The sequence below is a fragment of the Musca domestica genome, unplaced genomic scaffold, assembly GCF_030504385.1.
Source record: "Musca domestica strain aabys unplaced genomic scaffold, Musca_domestica.polishedcontigs.V.1.1 44, whole genome shotgun sequence".
In the NCBI taxonomy this organism is placed as follows: domain Eukaryota; kingdom Metazoa; phylum Arthropoda; class Insecta; order Diptera; family Muscidae; genus Musca; species Musca domestica.
The window spans coordinates 7,959,805-7,978,965 of record NW_026712334.1 but is presented as its reverse complement, the minus strand read 5'-3'; the positions used below and the strand labels follow the sequence as shown (position 1 = coordinate 7,978,965).

Sequence of the window (19,161 nt, the reverse complement as noted above, 5' to 3'; positions counted from 1 at the left end):
TATGACAAAAGTTGCCTATGCAGGCCCACGTCGTCGTATTAGCATTCGGTATTTTTAAGATTTTAACAGAATTTTTAACGGGTTTTATTTTTTGGAAATTGCCAAATTTGTACCAAATGGTGGAGGGTATTAAAAGTTCGGCCCGGCCGAACTTACAGCTTTTTTACTTGTTTATATTGCTATTTTGATATGGTTTCGCCAGATTTCGTATGGAGTTCTTAACAAAGTATATCTTTTTTTTTTGTAATACTGAATCAATTAGGGATATATTTCCTAAACTTGTCCTGGATATTCTTTCTTTTATCCAGAACAATAAATAAAATTCGAATGCCAAGCCTAGACAAAACGGAATTTTTTCCCTAATGGCTTTCAAAATATAGGGTTGAACATAACTGCTGCTTTTATTTATTTCGAGTAAAAAAATTGAACAGATATATTCTCTCTATATTACTCGATGACGGACTTCCATGGGTAGAGCTTAACAATATACAAAATAAGTATTTTTCTATAGAAAAATACATTCGACTCAATGAATTGTATATTATACCCTCCACCATGGGTAGGAGGGTATATTAACTTTGTCATTCCGTTTGTAACACCTCTAAATATTCGTCGTAGACCCCATAAAGTATATATATTCATAATCAGCATAAAATTCTAAGACGATTTAGCGATGTCCGTCTGTCTGTCTGTCTGTCCGTCTGTATGTCTGTCTGTCTGTCCGTCTGTCTGTCTGTCTGTCTGTTGAAATCACGATAGAGCACACATTATTTGACGTAGACCTTTGAAATTTGGCACAAGTGTGTGTATTGTCCCTAGGATGGTTGGTATTGAAAATGAGATATATCGGTACACGTTCTGGTATAGTCCCCATATAACGGTACCTCCCGATATTCGGTATTTTGATGATTTATGCCACATTTTTTCACGGATTTATCTGAAAATTGGTATTTGTAGGTCATGACGGGTCCCTGAGCGTGTGGCAAAACATTGCATGTATAGGTCCACGTTTTGGTATAGCCCCCATGTAACGGTACCTACCGATATTCGGTATTTTGATGATTTATGCCACATTTTTTCACGGATTTGTCTGAAAATTGGTATTTGTAGGTCATGACGGGTCCTAGAGCGTGTGGCAAAACATTGCATGTATAGGTCCACGTTTTGGTATAGCCCCCATATAACGGTACCTACCGATATTCGGTATTTTGATGATTTATGCCACATTTTTTCACGGATTTGTCTGAAAATTGGTATTTGTAGGTAACAACGGGTCCCTGAGCGTGTAGCAAAACATTGCATGTATAGGTCCACGTTCTGGTATAGTCCCCATATAACGGTACCTCCCGATATTCGGTATTTTGATGATTTATGCCATATTTTTTCACTGATTTGTGTAAAAGTTGGTATTTGTGGGTCATAATGGGTCCTAGGTCGTGTGGCGAAACATTGTAATTATAGGTGCACGTGTTGGTGTAGCCCCTATATAACGGTACCTCCCGATATTCGCATTTTAATGTTTTTTGCCACATTTTTTCTAATGTTCTTTTACCCTAGGGTGGAGGGTATTAAAAGTTTGGCCCGGCCGAACTTAATGTTTTTTTACTTGTTTTTGACTGAGGAGGTGGCGTATAAGTATTGCCATAACGCATACGCCATTGCAACAATAAATGTCTTATTCTACTGTTCATAACAGATTGGGAAAATAAGCTTCTGCAATTTTCCGCTAAACCGCTTCGGCAACAGGTAACATCGCCAAGATCAAACCTCAAGATTAATTAAGGAGGAGCTAACTACGCTCTCTCATTAGGACAGGTTTGGTCTTTTTAGCCTGAGTCTTATGGTAATAGCGATTTCAGACCCCAGGACTTTTTAGGCGAAATATGATTAAAGACATTTGGAGTCGATCTATCCACTGCTGTCTGCCTGTCTAAACTTGGCACATCATAATATTATTACCAAACTTAGATCGAGTAAAAGTTTAAAATTATTTCAATAAAAAATCGAAATCTGAACGATGGGTATTTAGGTCAAATTTGGCACATTTTAATATTTAGATAAGACTTACATTGAAAATGGACCATATTGGTTCATTCATTCCTGTAACTTGGCCACAAAAGATACAATTTTTGAATAATAATAATAACTCCCTAAAAGTGGGGAATCAATATCCGATGAAGCGATCATAGGAAATATTATAGCAAATAATTTTGCTTTCGTTAAATGCGAAGTTTTTCCTCAATTCACTTCAACCTTAGAACATTGGATATAGTGTAAAGTTGGGATATGTAGATCCAATTTTTACCAAAAGAAGAGTCAAAAGCTGAGAGTATATATCTGTCAGAATATCTACTGAAATTTTCTAAATTATTTTGATTTCACCTAGTTTTTTTTAAATTCTTCAATATTTTTATACCCTCCACCATGGGTAGGAGGGTATATTAACTTTGTCATTCCGTTTGTAACACCTCTAAATATTCGTCGTAGACCCCATAAAGTATATATATTCATAATCAGCATAAAATTCTAAGACGATTTAGCGATGTCCGTCTGTCTGTCTGTCTGTCTGTTGAAATCACGATAGAGCCCACATTATTTGACGTAGACCTTTGAAATTTGGCACAAGTGTGTGTATTGTCCCTAGGATGGTTGGTATTGAAAATGAGATATATCGGTCCACGTTCTGGTATAGTCCCCATATAACGGTACCTCCCGATATTCGGTATTTTGATGATTTATGCCACATTTTTTCACGGATTTATCTGAAAATTGGTATTTGTAGGTCATGACGGGTCCCTGAGCGTGTGGCAAAACATTGCATGTATAGGTCCACGTTTTGGTATAGCCCCCATATAACGGTACCTACCGATATTCGGTATTTTGATGATTTATGCCACATTTTTTCACGGATTTGTCTGAAAATTGGTATTTGTAGGTCACAACGGGTCCCTGAGCGTGTGGCAAAACATTGCATGTATAGGTCCACGTTCTGGTATAGTCCCCATATAACGGTACCTCCCGATATTCGGTATTTTGATGATTTATGCCACATTTTTTCACTGATTTGTGTAAAAGTTGGTATTTGTGGGTCATAATGGGTCCTAGTTCGTGTGGCGAAACATTGTAATTATAGGTGCACGTATTGGTGTAGCCCCTATATAACGGTACCTCCCGATATTCGGCATTTTAATGTTTTTTGCCACATTTCTTCTAATGTTCTTTTACCCTAGGGTGGAGGGTATTAAAAGTTTGGCCCGGCCGAACTTAATGTTTTTTTACTTGTTTTTCACTTATATTGCATTTTTTTAACGGAAAGTCGGATTTTTCTCTATCCTTCTTTTATTGAGATTTTTTTTTCTAAAAATCTTGTCTTTTCCCCAATTAGTTATTTGTATGTGGTAGGAATAGTGGGAGGTTGCGTATTAGCATTGTCAGCAATAATTCGCCACGGTGACCTTGGAACTTGTATAATAAAAGTCCAAAGCTTTCATCTCCATGTAAGTGTCTTAGTTGTCCGTTGCAGTGTTCCTCACCTTTAAGCTCCACAAAACACTAATTGTTTGCTTACGTCCTGCTGTATATTATCTCCCTCTCTTTCTCTGATGAGAATTTCAATTAAAGACCGCCAAATAATCACCATCGAATACGGATTATTACTCGTATCGTCAGCAGCTGTACAAAAGCGTAACACCAACAGTTTGCAGTGTACCACCATGCTTAGATTACATCCTTTGCGTATAAACTTCAAGTGGATGCATATGCAGGATGTATATTCGAACTGCTGGTGAAGAAGGAAACTAACATTGAAGATGATATTGATATGAACTTGGCTACTTGAACATAAGTAGGAGAGCGTGTGTGTAAGTGAAAGTGTGAGAAAGATGTAAAAGTGAATGCATTACACGAAAGGAGAAAGATATCTTACTCTCTACCTCGTTGACACACACACACACATTGTATATCCTTAAGTATATTTTACGTATTCCATTTCAGTTGGCATATTTCCTTTGGGGTCCATGCTAATTCCCAATACATTGCATTGAGATTAGGAAACTAATTTATTGTTGGATTATAATGTTGACCACAATTCATTTATGAATATTTCCAAGAGATTTAGTTAAGTTTATTGGTCAGTTAGAATGCTCTCGAAATATTTATGCAATTAAATGCAGCTGGGATTTCGGATTTGAAAATTGAATGTGGGAAATATGAAAAGCAGGCCGGCGTTTTTGGGGCGTATGAATGTTGTCGTTACTAATACGCATGGTGGTTAGGGATGTTTATTTTAAGGAAATCTGCAATTCTTGAAATGCGATTTTTTATGAGAAAAAAAATATTTTTTATTGTTATTTTGAATAATATATTGATCTGTAATTTAAATTTTATGAACTATTACACTGTTCAACACTAAAATTTATAGTTAAAGAGTAGAGTTCAAAATAGAAGACACGTGTTTCGGCGTTTGGCAAGTTAAGAAACCTAAATAGAGACGGCTAACTTCCCCCTCTACAACATTTTTATACCCTCCACCTTGGAAAGGAGGGTATATTAACTTTGTCATTCCGTTTGTAACTTCTCGAAATATTCATGATAGGCCCTACAAAGTATATATATTCTGGATCAGCGTAAAATTCTAAGACGATATAACGACAGACGGACGTCTGTCTGTCTGTTGTAATCACGCTATCTTTCGAACGAAATGAGATAAAAAGCTAACATTTTGCATTTTGCCAGTAGGCAGGTTAAGTTCGTAAATGGGCCAAGTAGGTCCACGTATAACGGGACCTCTCGATATTCAGTATTTTGATGATTTTGGCAACATCATTCAACAGAATTGTTTCAAATTTCATATTTGCACTTCGTAATGGTTACTACAGCCTATGCCAAAACATTTCATTTGCCACCATATAACGGCATCTTGGTATTTTGATGGTTTTAGCGACATTAATTGTTTCAAATTTCGTATTTGAAGATCTTAATGGGTACTAGAGCCTATGACAAAAAATACTTATGAAGGTCCGAATTTTCGTATAGCCCCCCCTATAAAGGTAATCATTTAAAACGGTATTTTTCGGAAATTGTTGAAATATTTCAAGTTCATTCTGAATGGTGGAGGGTATTAAAAGCTCGGTTCGGCCAAACTTAGCTGTTTTTATACCCTCCACCTTGGAAAGGAGGGTATATTAACTTTGTCATTCCGTTTATAACATCCCTAAATATTAGTCGTAGACCCCATAATGTATATATATTTATAATCAGCATAAAATTCTAAGACGATTTAACGATATCCGTCTGTCAGACAGCCTGTCCGTCTGTCTCTCTGTTGAAATCACGATACAGCCCACATTATTTGACGTAGAGCGTCAACATTTAGCAGAATAATTTGTATTATGTCTAGGATGGTTGGTATTGAAAATGTGATATATCGGTCCACGTTCTGGTATAGTCCCCATATAACGGTACCTTCCGATATTCGGTATTTTGATGATTTTTACCACATTTGTTCACAAATTTTTCTTAAAATTGGTATTTGTAGGTCATAATGGGTCCTAGTTCGTGCGGCGAAACATTTTATCAATAGGTCCTAGCTTTGGTAAATCCCCCATATAACGGTACCTCCCGATATTCGGTATTTTGATGATTTTTGCCACATTTTTTCATGGATTTTTCTAAAGATTGGAATCTGTTGGTCATAATGAGTTCTAGCTCCGTTGGCGAAATATTTAATGTATGTCTAAAAATTGATATTTTTTGTGTATGTATAAAAATTGGTATTTTTGGGTCATAATTGCTTCTAGTGTTTCCAAAGGTGGAGGGTATTAAAAATTCGGCCTGGCCAAACTTAATGTTTTTTTACTTGTTTTTTCTCGTTCTCGTTACATTTTCGGATTAAGATTTCGTAGGGAATATATTAGGGCTATACAAAATCGTAGTCCTAATTTGAAAAATTTTTGCAGGTACGAAATATAGCTTAAAATACTAGGGTCGGTTTGTGTATTCTGAAGATTATATAAAGGGCCCTAGAAAATGTTTGGTCTGAGAAAACAAAGTTATTATGGGTGTTTGATCTACACACATTTCGCACATCGAATATTGGAAATTGAATTTTTAAACAATTTTTAACGATTTTGGGAAAATTTCTAAATTTTTCCGAAATAATTTTTTTTAACGAAATTGATGCAATCTTTTGAAGGCCCAAATTTAATTTGTTCGGAGACTTCACATTGATGTGGCAACCCTGCTTCCCGTATTATTCAATTTTTTTTTCAATCTCTCTCAGTCATTTAGAAATTGATTCACACAAATAAATGTGCCATCAGCAGAGAATAGTGAATGTCTTTTGTTTTTCTAACGAAGAAATGTAAACAAAACAACAAGAGCTCATCCCCTTTCCTCCTCTAAGAAACGAAAGTGTTATTTTTAGTTAACACTTTTGTCTGACCGGCATGTTCGCCGGACACTCTGTTCACACACCATTCACACATATGTTCAAGACTCGCCAGGTAGCTGCGAAGTAGTGATATAAAATGTGTGTGTGTGTGTTTGTGAATAAAAATAGAAAAAAAAAATGCCGAATGGGGAAAAATAACCCAACGTAACATTTGATGTGAGGTAGGTTTGGCCGGTGTGTGTCTCGACTATTGTTAGCACATGCATGCGACATAGAGCAAGGTGGTTGTATATGTTCGTTTTGGGTACGTGTGCTTGTGTGTGGCCCATTAGCTCAGTTGGTTAGAGCGTCGTGCTAATAACGCGAAGGTCGCGGGTTCGATCCCCTCATGGGCCATATAATATAAATGATGTAATTTTTTTTGATGATATTTTATTTGTGTTTTTTTGGAGGGGAAGGAATTCGGTACGGAAGTAGATTTCGATAAAAATTGTATTTAAAAATACAAATTATTCGTTTTCTTTAAAAGAAATTATAATCAGTATTGGATTTTTCCCAGAAAAGTCAATTCCTAGTTATTAGTACAAATTTTCGAGCGAAAAACGTCACTTAGATACATTGCTGGAATATCAGAGCAATTGGGAAAATCAGTCTTCGCAGGAAATCTATTTTTTTTTTCAAAGAAAAAAATACGTCATTTAAATACATTGTCAGATACTTTTCAACAGAATGGGAATTTTTCGAAACAAAAATTAAATATATATTATGGACTCTATGTAACATTTATGATGCTATAGAAACGTCCTTCCTTATGTTTAGGTTCAAGAAAACATTAATTTTTCGTTGAAAAATAGAAAAAAAGTTATTCGTGATGGAATTTAAGCGCGATTTCTTTAAATTGGGCTGGAAATCGACAAGTGGCTATCGTGAGAGCACTCCAGCATTTAAATGTGAATAAATTTTTGAGTCTCGTACCATCGCCCGTTACTGGTAGCGTAACCCGATGTTAAGGAAGTGGGCGGAAGAAAACAGCAACGTCAGCAGAAATGGTTCGAAAAACAAAGAAGCGACTTGATCGAAACCAGCGTCGCAGTGTCCGAAAAATGGCTCGTGAGCTGAACATATCGCAATATTCCATTCGGCTAATAATGAGCTCGGGGTAAACCCATTGAAATTCTAAAAAGTCCAAGAACTTACACCGCAACAGAAAGAAAATAGACTCAAACGTGCTAAAGAGTTGCTTCGCTTGGCCGAAAGTGGTGAACTGCCGAATTTGGGTTTCTCTGATGAAAAACATTCATTGTCCAGCAGTTTGTAAACAAACCTTTGATATTCCAACAGGACTCAGCACGCGCCATCCAAAAATGGTTATAAAATGAGGTTCAGCTCCTCATATCCAGAGCACAATGGCCACCAAAATCTCCGGATACCAATCCGTTGGACTATTGTATCTGGAGTATTTTGGAAAGCAAGGTTGGCACTAACAAATACCAAAGTGTCGATCACCTCAAGCAAGCGCTTCGCTCGGAATGTGCCAAAATACCGCAGGGCGACATTCAGACAGTGCGTGACGGTTTCATTAGCCGTTTGAAGGCTAATTCGTGCCAAAGATGACCAATTCGAACAAATCTAAACTTATTCTAAAATTTGGAGCTATTGCCGACATTTTTTGCTTTCATTCAATTAAATTAAAAAAAATGCAAAAATTAAGGCGTTTGACTTTGTTGCAGTTTTTTATCGCACCCTGTATATATGAAAGCTATAGCTATAACTGAACCGATTTTCACCAAATTTGAAGTACTTGTTCTGATGCGATCTCGATAAAATTTGACAGAGGTATTTTTGAGCTCCATAAGTTATCTGGTCCCAAATATCATTTTTGTGCATATCACGAATGTGAGTGCCTTAAAACCCCAAATCGGATGAAGAATATACATATAGGAGCTATAGCTATATCTGAACCAATTGTATGTACTTGCTTCTAGACTGAATTCGGTAGGATGTGCCAAAATGCAGGTCATTTGGGCTGATATTGGCTATTTGGTGCACAATTAAGCCGAAATCGCTTGAAGATATGTATGGGAGCTATATCTAAATTTGAAAAGATTCTCACCAGGGTATAAAAACATACATATTTGATACATTTCTCGACTATCAGTTCAATTCGGAAAATAAGTTTTCGGCATAAAACAAAGCTTTTAAACAAAAATACATAATTTAAATATATTGTCGGATTCTTTTCAAGAGAAAATTTTGGCATAACAAAAATGAAAGAAAAATTAAAAATATAAATATTATGAACTCAATGAACATTTATGATGCTATAGAAAGGTCCTTTCTTATGTTTAGGTTCAAGAAAACATTAATTATCCATTGGAGAATGCCAGTTTTATTGAAAATTGATGAACACAATTTCCGTAAATTTTCTGTTGAATTTGACTGGAAAAATAATTTCCTCCCTAAGTATTTCAGAGAAAATGATTTGACTTGAAATGTATTCATCATTATTATCCCAATTATTTTCTAAATTAATAACGAGTGCCTATTGAAATCACTTACCTTTCCACACTGTTTACATTTGCCCTTTTCCATTTTGCGATGCACCCAGTGATGATGGGTCACCGATTGTTCCCTGTATTGCCGTACACCGACATCCCGATACGTTGGCTTACAAGCTAATTGAGTCTTTTCATTAACATATGGAATGCAGTTTTGATGCGCAATTAATTGGCATGCCGAGCATTTCATGCGTTGTCCACTTTTCTGAAAAGGAAATAAAAAATAACAATCATTAATAAGGTATATGTTCGGTTGATGGTACTTCATCGGTCAAGTCAAATAGTATAATAGCTAATTTATTGGGAAAATAAAAATACTATTTAGGTATATTGTCCATTGTCCTGTGTAAGAACATGTAGAAAAAAATCATGTTTCCGAACCCCATCCGAAAATTAATAAGAATTTTATAATTTTCATTAGTTTTGAATTATTTTCGACATTTTTGAAAAAGTTTTTTTTTTTTTTTTTTTTAAATGCTCTCATTTCAAATTTAAAAATTCCCACCAAATTATATCAAAATTCACAGGAGACGAAGTGACGAAAGTTGGGGGTGTGTTAGAGATGAACCAAATGTATAGGAGTATTAGGATAGGTTAAACTCGATCTATTCGGACACTGTCGTTGCTTTTGAGAGTTGAGATTTGGGAAAGACTGACTGGACAAAGTCGACATTGAAAAGTAAACTAAAGTTGGCAATTTTTACACTGTGTTCGGGAGTTTTATGAAAAAGTGGTATGATATAGATATATTACGATGTATGGAATCTGGTCCGAATTTGGAACTCCTTTCATAGTTTAAGAAAAGCCCATTGAAAAAAATTAAGGAAAGCCCATTGAAAATTCTGAATCTCACAAAAGTCGAAAAGAATATCCGTGAACTTTGGTACAGATGTATTTTAAAAGACTACCTAGAAAAAATCGTATGATTTAAGCATGATGTTTTTTAAAGAAACACGGCCTATTCGGAAAAGATCATGGATTTTGATACAAAATCGAGAAATTTGCTGGGATTTGTTTTAATGATTTTTCAGACAAAAATCTAGGATTTTTATGGAAATGGATTTATGAAGTTCCAGATTAATATTAGCTTTCCTTAGAAAGGTTTTTTATTTCAAAAAAAAAAAAAAAAAAAAAATAAATAAATAAATAAATAAAATAAAATAAAAAAGATCGTAGATTTTGCCAAATTTTTAACTAGAACATTTGATACAAACTTCGCGGATTTTTAAACAAAGCATTTTATGGACCAACTAACGAGAAAACGTGCACTTCCTAACAATTTTTTTTTTCAATCGTGGTTTTTTTAGAGACAATTTTCAAACATCCTGGACTTCTTTGCCAAAATACGAGAAAATTTTGATTTCTTGAAATATTTTTAAGAACCTGCAAAACATGTCAAGAACCTCCTGATACAAAGAAATTGAGGATTTTTTTATAAATATGTCTCAATGAATTTTCAGAAAAAACTATTTTTTTCAATAATTAAAGACTTCTCTTTCAAAAGTCGTGGAAATTCTAAGGAAACTCTCACGAAAATCCTTTTTACGGATCTTCTTAAAACAATTTTTGGATATTTTGAGGAACATTTTTCAAGACTGAAATGTGACTTTTTGTAGAGAATATGACGAAATCCCGTTTTTTAAATATAGACATTCTAGATGATCTTCATGGATTTTTTAAGAATATATTTTTTATATACCTTCAGACTAAAATTTGTGAATTTTTCTTTAAAAGGACGTAGCTTACTTTTTTAGGACTATTTTTGCGAGAACCTCTTGAAATCTTGAATCCAGAAAAGTTGGATTTTTTAATTGAATTTGAATTTTTTCAGAATAGTTTTTCATATATCATCATATTTCACAAATTTTTTCTATTTTTTCAATATTTTGCAAATTTAAGAAAAAATGTCAATGGTTTCTTTTTATCAAAATAAGAATAATTTTTAAGGTCTTACAGAACATAACTTTAAAGAAAAATAAATTTCATGAAAGTCTTGATGAAAGTTCGAAGATTTTTTAAAAAAAATTATTGTAAGGACTTTCCGCATAAATTGTTAAAGGAAAATTCTGAAGCATCTAATCTAAACTTCGTAATTTAAAAAAAATGTATTTATAGGACCTTTTGACCCAAAATCGTGGACTTTTTGAGAATTTATAAATAAAGTATTTTCATGAATCTTACATCATAACTAAGAATATTATTTCCAGGATGTATTATGTAAACAAAATCAAGGACTTTCGCACAATAATTATGGATTTTAAAGAAAATTTTCTTAAGAATCTCTGACGGGAAATCAGGAATCTTTTTCTTTTTTTATTTTCCGAGGACCTTTTGATTAAATATTGTGAAAATTAAGAGATTTTTTCCAACGACTTTCTAGACAAAAGTCTTGAATTTAAAAAAAAAAAAAAATTGTTATGGATCTCCTGATTAAAATTTCATGTATGTTTAAGGACTTTTGCGCAAAAATTATGGATTTTTTAAGAAAATTATCCTCTTCTGTTGACCGAAAATTTTGGATTTTTTAAGAAAAAATTTCAACAGCCTCTTAATTAAAAATCGTGAAATTTTTTTTCCCAAAGGACTTTCGGAATTTTAAAAAAATTGGAATTTAAAAAAAAATTACACATATGTCTCTCTCTTTCTCTCTTTAAATGGTGTTTTTATGCCCTCCACCATACTATGGAGGGTATATTAATTTTGTCATTCCGTTTGTAACTCCTCGAAATATTCATGTCAGACCCAACAAAGTATATATATTCTTGATCAGCGTAATATTCTAAGACGATTTAGCCCTGTCCGTCTGTCTGTCTGTTGTAATCACGCTATCTTTCGAACAAATTGAGATAGAAGGCTAAAATTTTGCACACATGCATTTTTTCCTAGTAGGCAAGTTAAGTTCGTAAATGGGCCATGTAGGTCCAAGTTATCATATAGCCCCCATATAACTTAACCTCCCGATATTCGGTATTTTGATGATTTTAGCGACATTGTTTACCGGAATCGTTTCAAATTTGGTATTTGAAGTTCGTAATGGATACTTCATCCAAAGTCAAAGAATGAGCCATGTAGGTCCACGTCTTCATATAGCCCCCATATAACGGTACCCCCCGATATTCGGTATTTTAATGATTTTAGCGACGTTATTTACAGGGATTGTTTCAAATTTCGTATGTGAAGTTCGTAATAGATACTTCAGCCCATGTCAGAAATTTGTCTGTGCAGGTCCACGTCTTCGTATAGCCCCAATATAACGGTACCCCCCATATTCGGAATTTTGACGATTTTAGCTACATTAAAAACAGATTTTTCTTCAAGTTTCGCATTTAAATATTGTAATAATTTATGAGAAAAGTTGCCTATGCAGGCCCACGTCGTCCTATAAGCATTCGGTGTTTTTAAGATTTTAACAGAATTTTTAACGGGTTTTATTTTTTGGAAATTGCCAAATTTGTACCAAATGGTGGAGGGTATTAAAAGTTCGTCCCGGCCGAACTTACAGCTTTTTTACTTGTTATTTGTTGGTAAAGTTTCTTTGAATATACATGGTGAGATGAAAAAATTGCAACCAATTTCAGACTTCTGTCATTTCTAAGCCACTTCTCCGACAGCTGTTAAAATTATACCAGTGACAGCTCATTATATTGTTTACAAGCGTACAAAAGCATTTTGGTGAGAATTTTCCAGAAAAAAAGTTATTGGTGATGGAATTCAAGCGTGATAGTGTAATTTCTTTGGCTGGTAAACCACAAGTGGCTATCGTTAGAGAACTCCAGCATTTTAATGGGAATAAATCTTTTGTGTCCCGTACCATCGCCCGTTACCGTGATACTGGAAGCGTAGCCCGAATTCAAGAAAGTGGACGGAAGAAAACAGCAACATCAGCAGAAATGCTTCGAAAAGTAAAAAAGCGACTTGATCGAAACCTGCGTGGCAGTGACCGAAAAGTTGCTCGTGAGCTGAACATATCGCAATATTGCATTTGGCAAATATTGAAAATGAGCTCGGGATAAAGCCATTGAAATACCAAAAAGTGTAAGAAGAACTTACACCGCAACTGAAAGAAAATAGACTCAAAAGAGCTAAAGAGTTGCTTCGCTTGGCCGAAAGTGCTAAGCAGCCGAAATTGGTTTTCTCCGATGAGAAAACATTCGTTGTCCAACAGCTTGTAAACAAACAAAATGATCGTGTTTACTTGCCAAAGAGGTCAGCTGAAAATGTGCACCTTCGGTTGGCCACCAGAACTCAAGCGCCGGCCATGGTGATGGTGTGGGCCACCATAACAGCCGATTATCGCTCTCCGCTGGTATTAATCGACCATGGTATCAGAATAAATGCCGAATATTATCGAGAAAATATTCTGGAGGGTGTGTTAAAGCCTTGGGCACACAAACATTTAGGCCGCAGACCTTGGACATTTCAACAGAACTCAACACCATCGCACTCAGCACGCGCAACCCAAGAATGGTTACAAAAAAAGGTTACTCGCTTCATTTCCATTTCCGGATACCAATCCATTGGACTATTGTGTCTGGGGTATTTTGAAAAGCAAGTTTGGCACTAAAAAATACCAATGTGTCGATCACCTCAAGCAAGCGCTTCGCCGGGAATGGGCCAAAATACCACAGAGAAACGTTCGGGCAGCGTGTGACGGCTTCATTGGCCGTTTGAAAGCTATAATTCTAAACTTATTGTAAAATTTGATGCTATTTCCGACATTTATTGCTTTCATTCAATAACATTTAAAAACAAATGTAAAATTATGGCGTTTGACTTTGTTGCAGTTTTTTTATCTCATCCTATATATATTTTCTCTAACAAATATTTTTATGGACCTCCACACAAAAAGTTTTTTTTTTTAAGATTTTTCTAAGCAGAACTCTAAATTTTGAATGAATATTTTTTATGGACTATTTGGCCAAAAATTATTGTTTTCTTTAGAACATTTTTTTGGGGTTTTCGATGGACATTTTTTTCATGGACCTCTTGACCCAAATTTAAAAATTATGGCGTTTGACTTTGTTGCCGTTTTTTTATCTCACCCTGTATATGCATACATAAGTCATTGTGTTTAGTTTGTACTGTGGAAAATTCTTCTGATATTGGGGAAAGACGTTTTCTTACATAATTTTTTTTTTTCAGAAATTGAGCACTGTTTTTTATGGAATTGTGCTCTAAGTTTTTCGCATCGGGTCTTAAGGCGACTTAAAGGAGATCTCTAAGATTTGGGTGCATTTAAGAAAAACGGATGCCAAAAACATAATGAGCCCATTAAAGAATTCCTAAGAGCATTTAAAAACATATAATTTTTTTCAATATTTATTTCCGAATCACTTATCGCCAACAAAAAGTGGTCTGTGAACTTGTCAGACTGTTTGTCCGCGTTTATTAATTTTCAATATTTTCATTTTGTAAATATTTTTAAGAAGTCATTTATATTAATAAATATTTAAAAAAGAAAAAAATAATGTCTGTTAATTGATATTGTTGATCTTGAGGAAAAACAAAAGAAAAACAACAATTACTCATCGCAATTTGGATGCCGCCAGACAGATGACAAACGAAATCAATCAATCAACAAATTAAAAAAATCCCAACACAAAAATTGGATTGCAGACGAAATGCTTATTATCCGGAGGAATGCCTCGCTGTCTGGCAAAAGGGGAAAATATATTTTAAGAATTTAATGAATATTTTGATTACATTTGAACATTGACGAGGTGACATTCTTTTGGTTGATTTGCGAAAGGATTTAATTATTACCAAGTTTTGGGAATAGAAATAGACAAAGAATATTCATTGGATGAAAGAGGTGGGCATTTCCTCAAAATTGTATAATTTTACAGTAAATATTGAATAATTAAATTCTTAAGAATTATGAAAAATGTTTGCCTATATTTTTTTTTTTGAATTTTAATGGATTGCTGGAAACACAAGATTTTAATTTTCATGGATGATTAATAAGGTCAAAAAATATGGTTATATCGGTGATCTTCTTAATTACACCTTGAGAAATCCATAAGTAAAGGTTAAACCGATTTGTGCTGATATTTACTCTTGATATTATATTATATTTGCAATGCTCATATTATTCATCATTCGCCACCTATTTGCAATATTACAACAAGTATACGCACGCAATGCGTAATTATTTATGTTAATCATACCCCAGAGAGACCATAAAAATTATTTTAGCATTTGTTTACATTTCCTAACTAAATATTGGATTTTTATTAGGCCACGAAATTTTAAAATTAGCTTTATTGATTTTCATAAATTTAGCATCAAGTAGTACTCGTTAATTGTTATATTTAGATTTTATGGAATTTTTAAATATACCTTGTAATAACCATGGGGGTTAATGAGGCATTAACATGGTCAAATTTAATTACTTTTTCAGAATTTAGATCATTTAGATTATAAACAATTGCATTCTAATAATTTGAAAGTAAAAGCATATTCATAATTACTACAATACCAATGGGAATCATATTTATTATTTCTCCGAATTCAATACGGAATTTTTCCCTCTCGGAAAGAAAGAACAAAAAAAATGTTTAATATCACCAATATCGCTTCCGTGGCCACTGAAGAATTCGATCTTCATTTCCATCTATTAATTTTTAGACTTAGTTCGAATTTGACGTTAAATAAAAGGAGACGTTTTCCTCTAAATCAAAGTTAATGTAAGAATTGTGTGTTGTGTAATTTGTCTTATTAATCTGTGTTATTTGTAACAGATCAATGAAGATGATTGTCGATGACAATCGAAATATTGGATATAATAAAAAGAAAAAAGGAGATAACTAAATAAAATTGTTTTACTGACCTTCAGCCGAACTATCATCAAAAATATTTTTACTATTTTCGAATTTTTTGTTCATAAACTAATATCATGGATTTTCTGTGTTATTCCATACAAGATGAGATAAAAAACTGCAACAAAGTCAAACGCCATAATTTTTATTATTTTTTTTTAAATTTTATCGAACGAAAGCAAAAAATGTCGGAAATAGCATCAAATATTAGAATAAGTTTAGATTTGTTCGAATTGGCCACCTTTGACACGAATTATGGCCTTTAAACGGTCAATGAAACCGTCACACGCTACCCGAATGTTGCTCGGCGGTATTTTGACCCATTCCCGGCGATGCGCTTACTTGAGGTGATCGACACTTTGGAATTTTTTAGTGCCAACCTTGTATTCCAAAATACTCCAGACACAATAGTCCAACGGATTGGTGGCCATTGTGCGCTGGAAATGAAGCGAGGAATCTCATTTTGTAACTATTCTTGGGTGGCGCGTGCTGAGTGTGATGGTGCTGAGTTCTGTTGAAATGTTCAAGGTCTGCGGCCAAAATGTTTGGCTGCCCAAGGTTTAATACACCATCCACAATATTTTCGCTATAATTTCGGGCTCATTCTGATGCCACGTTCGATTAATACGAGCTGAGAGTGACCATCGGCTGTTATGGCGGTCCACACCATCACCATGGCCGGCGCTTGAGTTCTGGTGACCAACCGAAGGTGCACATTTTCACCTGACCTCTTTAGCAAGTTCACCACTTTCGGCCAAGCGAAGCAACCCTTTAGCCCTTTTGAGTCTATTTATACCCTACATCACAAAGTGGTCAGGGTATTATGTCTTTGTGAGTTTGTTTGTGACAGGCAAAAGGAAACGAGAAAGGCCCAGAGTTCCTTTTGATGATCTGCATAGAATAACATTCTGAGTTGATTTATGCATGTCCGTGCGTCCATCCGTCTCATGTATCATGTATTTTTGTAAACAGAGTACGGGTCGCATTTATTGCCCGATGGAGATACAATTTTGCACAAATCGTTTGTTTGACCCAAGGACGAACCCTATTGAAATTGAAGATAATCGGTCAAAATTTAGATATAGCTCTCATATATAAGTTCGTCCGATTTGCTTTTATTGTGCACCAATAAAAGAGTACCGGTCGCATTTATTGCCCGATGGAGATAAAATTTTCCACAAAACGTTTGTTTGACCCAAGGACGAACCCTATTGAAATTGAAGCAAATCGGTCAAAATTTAGATATAGCTCTCATATATAAGTTCGTCCGATTTGCCATTTATTGGGCACCAAACGTATAATACCAGCCCAAATACTGGGTGAGATGATAAAACTGCAAACAACTTCAGACTGCTCTCATCCGACAGCTGTTGAAATTATTCCAAATTTGTTTTGCAAGGACAATTAGGTATGTAATAATATTATCAAGAGTGCAGCTTCGAATACCAGTTGTTTTTTAATAATTTTCAAGACTTTGAGGACTGTTCCCGTGGACTTTATCAAGAATATTTTTTTAAAAACTTTCAGACCTGAAATTCTTAAGGACTTTCTGAGCATCGATCTCATATTTTTCTTTTTGTTCAGATTTCCTAGGACGTTTAGATCGAATTATTTAAGGAATAATTTTAAGGAATTGATTTTTAAAGCTTTAATCGTGGACTTAAAAATAATATTTTTAAGGAATCTCTGAGCCATTTTCGTCCAGGAACTTTTAGAGTGGTAATATTTGATTTGCCTGAGAAAATCTTTTTAAAGAATTTTAAAGCTGCAATAATTAATTTTTAGGTTCTCTGAGATTCTTTGAAATTTTATGTAAAGGCCGGCTTTTTAATGATTTATAGCTGTGATCCAGAATTTTGGAGGTTCCAAGAATACTTGCAGAGCTGCAACTACGGCTTTTTAGAAGACCATTTTCAGGGAGTTTCAGAATAGTAATCATAGATTATTTTAAATAGTTTGTAATCAGAGCTGTTATCCTGGGTGACCTTAAAGTTTTTAAGGTCCTTCAGAACTGTAATCCTGAATTTCGTTATTTAAGGACTCTCAGATATGATCTGCAATCCAGATTTCCTTAAGGACTATCAATGCTATAACTCTGGAATTGAAAAATATATACTAAGGACTATCTTTAATCCAGATTTTTTAAGAAAAATGTTTAAATAACTCTCCGCTGCAACCTACAATTTGTCAAGAATCTTTTCGTGTACTTACAATGCATTCTTCATTGAGGCAGCATAAATCACCCGATACCGATGTTGGTTTCCAATAATGTTCGCCTTGTATGGCATTTTCCGTCCAATCGGGTACAATTCGTATGGGTCTCCGAGTTCCCAACGATGGACCAGTCCGTCTGCAATAAGGAAATAAAAACGAGAAATATTTTAGTATTTTTTTTATTTTAGAAAAAAAATATTCAAAAGCTTATTCTACAAGTTATTGTTTGCTAAAAAAACATTTTCAAAATTATATTTGAATTGAAATATGTTTTATGTATTGTATTTTAATATCCTGGCGTATAAGTATAAAAAGTACAAATAAGACACATATTGCTTTAAAGATAACAATGTATATATATAATAATAATAAGATAACAATATTAATTAATACGCTAATAATTTTACAAAAAAAAAATTGTAGGAAAAAAATTGTCAATTGAAGAAATTTAATTTTGAAAATAATTATTTACATTTTTTGCACATTTAAAGATTATCCTCAGAAATATGTTTCGGATTCTATCAAAACTGTTAATTTTAACAATTTGAGCATCTGTTATTGTTTTTCAAACTAAAGTTCCTCCTTTTATTTACGAAGTTTTTGTAATATACATTGGCTTGATGTTAATATCATAAGCAACTTTAAAATCCAAAAAAATGTAATTTGTTTTTTTTTTTTTTTTTAATATTTTTCGAGAGAATATGAAACCTACACTTAGATTTTGTTGCATATTTAAGTGATTTATAAATAACACAAAATACAACACACGGTTTTCTCACCCCCACTTCTCCCTCACACCATTAAGGGCCAAAGTAAATAAATCGGATTACAACACATAAAATGTAAAAAAATATAGTTTTTGTTTGCAAAAACCACAATGGCATGAAAAGGACAGCGTTGTAACGATTTCCAAGAAGAAAAAAAATCAAACTTATCCGCTTATCCATGTAGGCAGATAAGCATTGAATGCAAAAAACCGAGGGGGTTATAAATACACATTTACATATATAACGTTGTGGTTTGTTACGAAGCATAGGGTGTACCGGGACAACTGAATATCACATTGATTTTGTAAGTTTAGAAGAAGTACAAGATTGATTTTAGGCGGGGAATTTAAACGGACGGATTTAAACGGATGGCAGAATATCAAGCAGGAATATAAAAGAATTGGTTTGAAACA

General features: G+C 34.0%; 1 protein-coding gene and 1 non-coding gene across 3 annotated transcripts in view; one reads left to right on the top strand and one right to left on the bottom strand.

Moving 5' to 3' along the window:
• The window catches only part of LOC101897641 (eye-specific diacylglycerol kinase), a 114,481-nt gene that overhangs the window by 46,367 nt on the left and 48,953 nt on the right, over positions 1-19,161 (bottom strand). For both annotated transcript variants that reach the window (XM_059127358.1, XM_059127359.1), the window contains exons 3-4: positions 17,979-18,117; positions 8,951-9,154 (exon numbers count right to left, since the gene is read on the bottom strand). In XM_059127358.1, the coding sequence (XP_058983341.1) occupies positions 8,951-9,154; positions 17,979-18,117 (343 nt within the window). The remainder of the gene's footprint in view (positions 1-8,950; positions 9,155-17,978; positions 18,118-19,161) is intronic.
• TRNAI-AAU (transfer RNA isoleucine (anticodon AAU)) lies at positions 6,714-6,787 on the top strand. The gene has a single exon. It is a non-coding gene; the product is annotated as a tRNA-Ile (tRNA).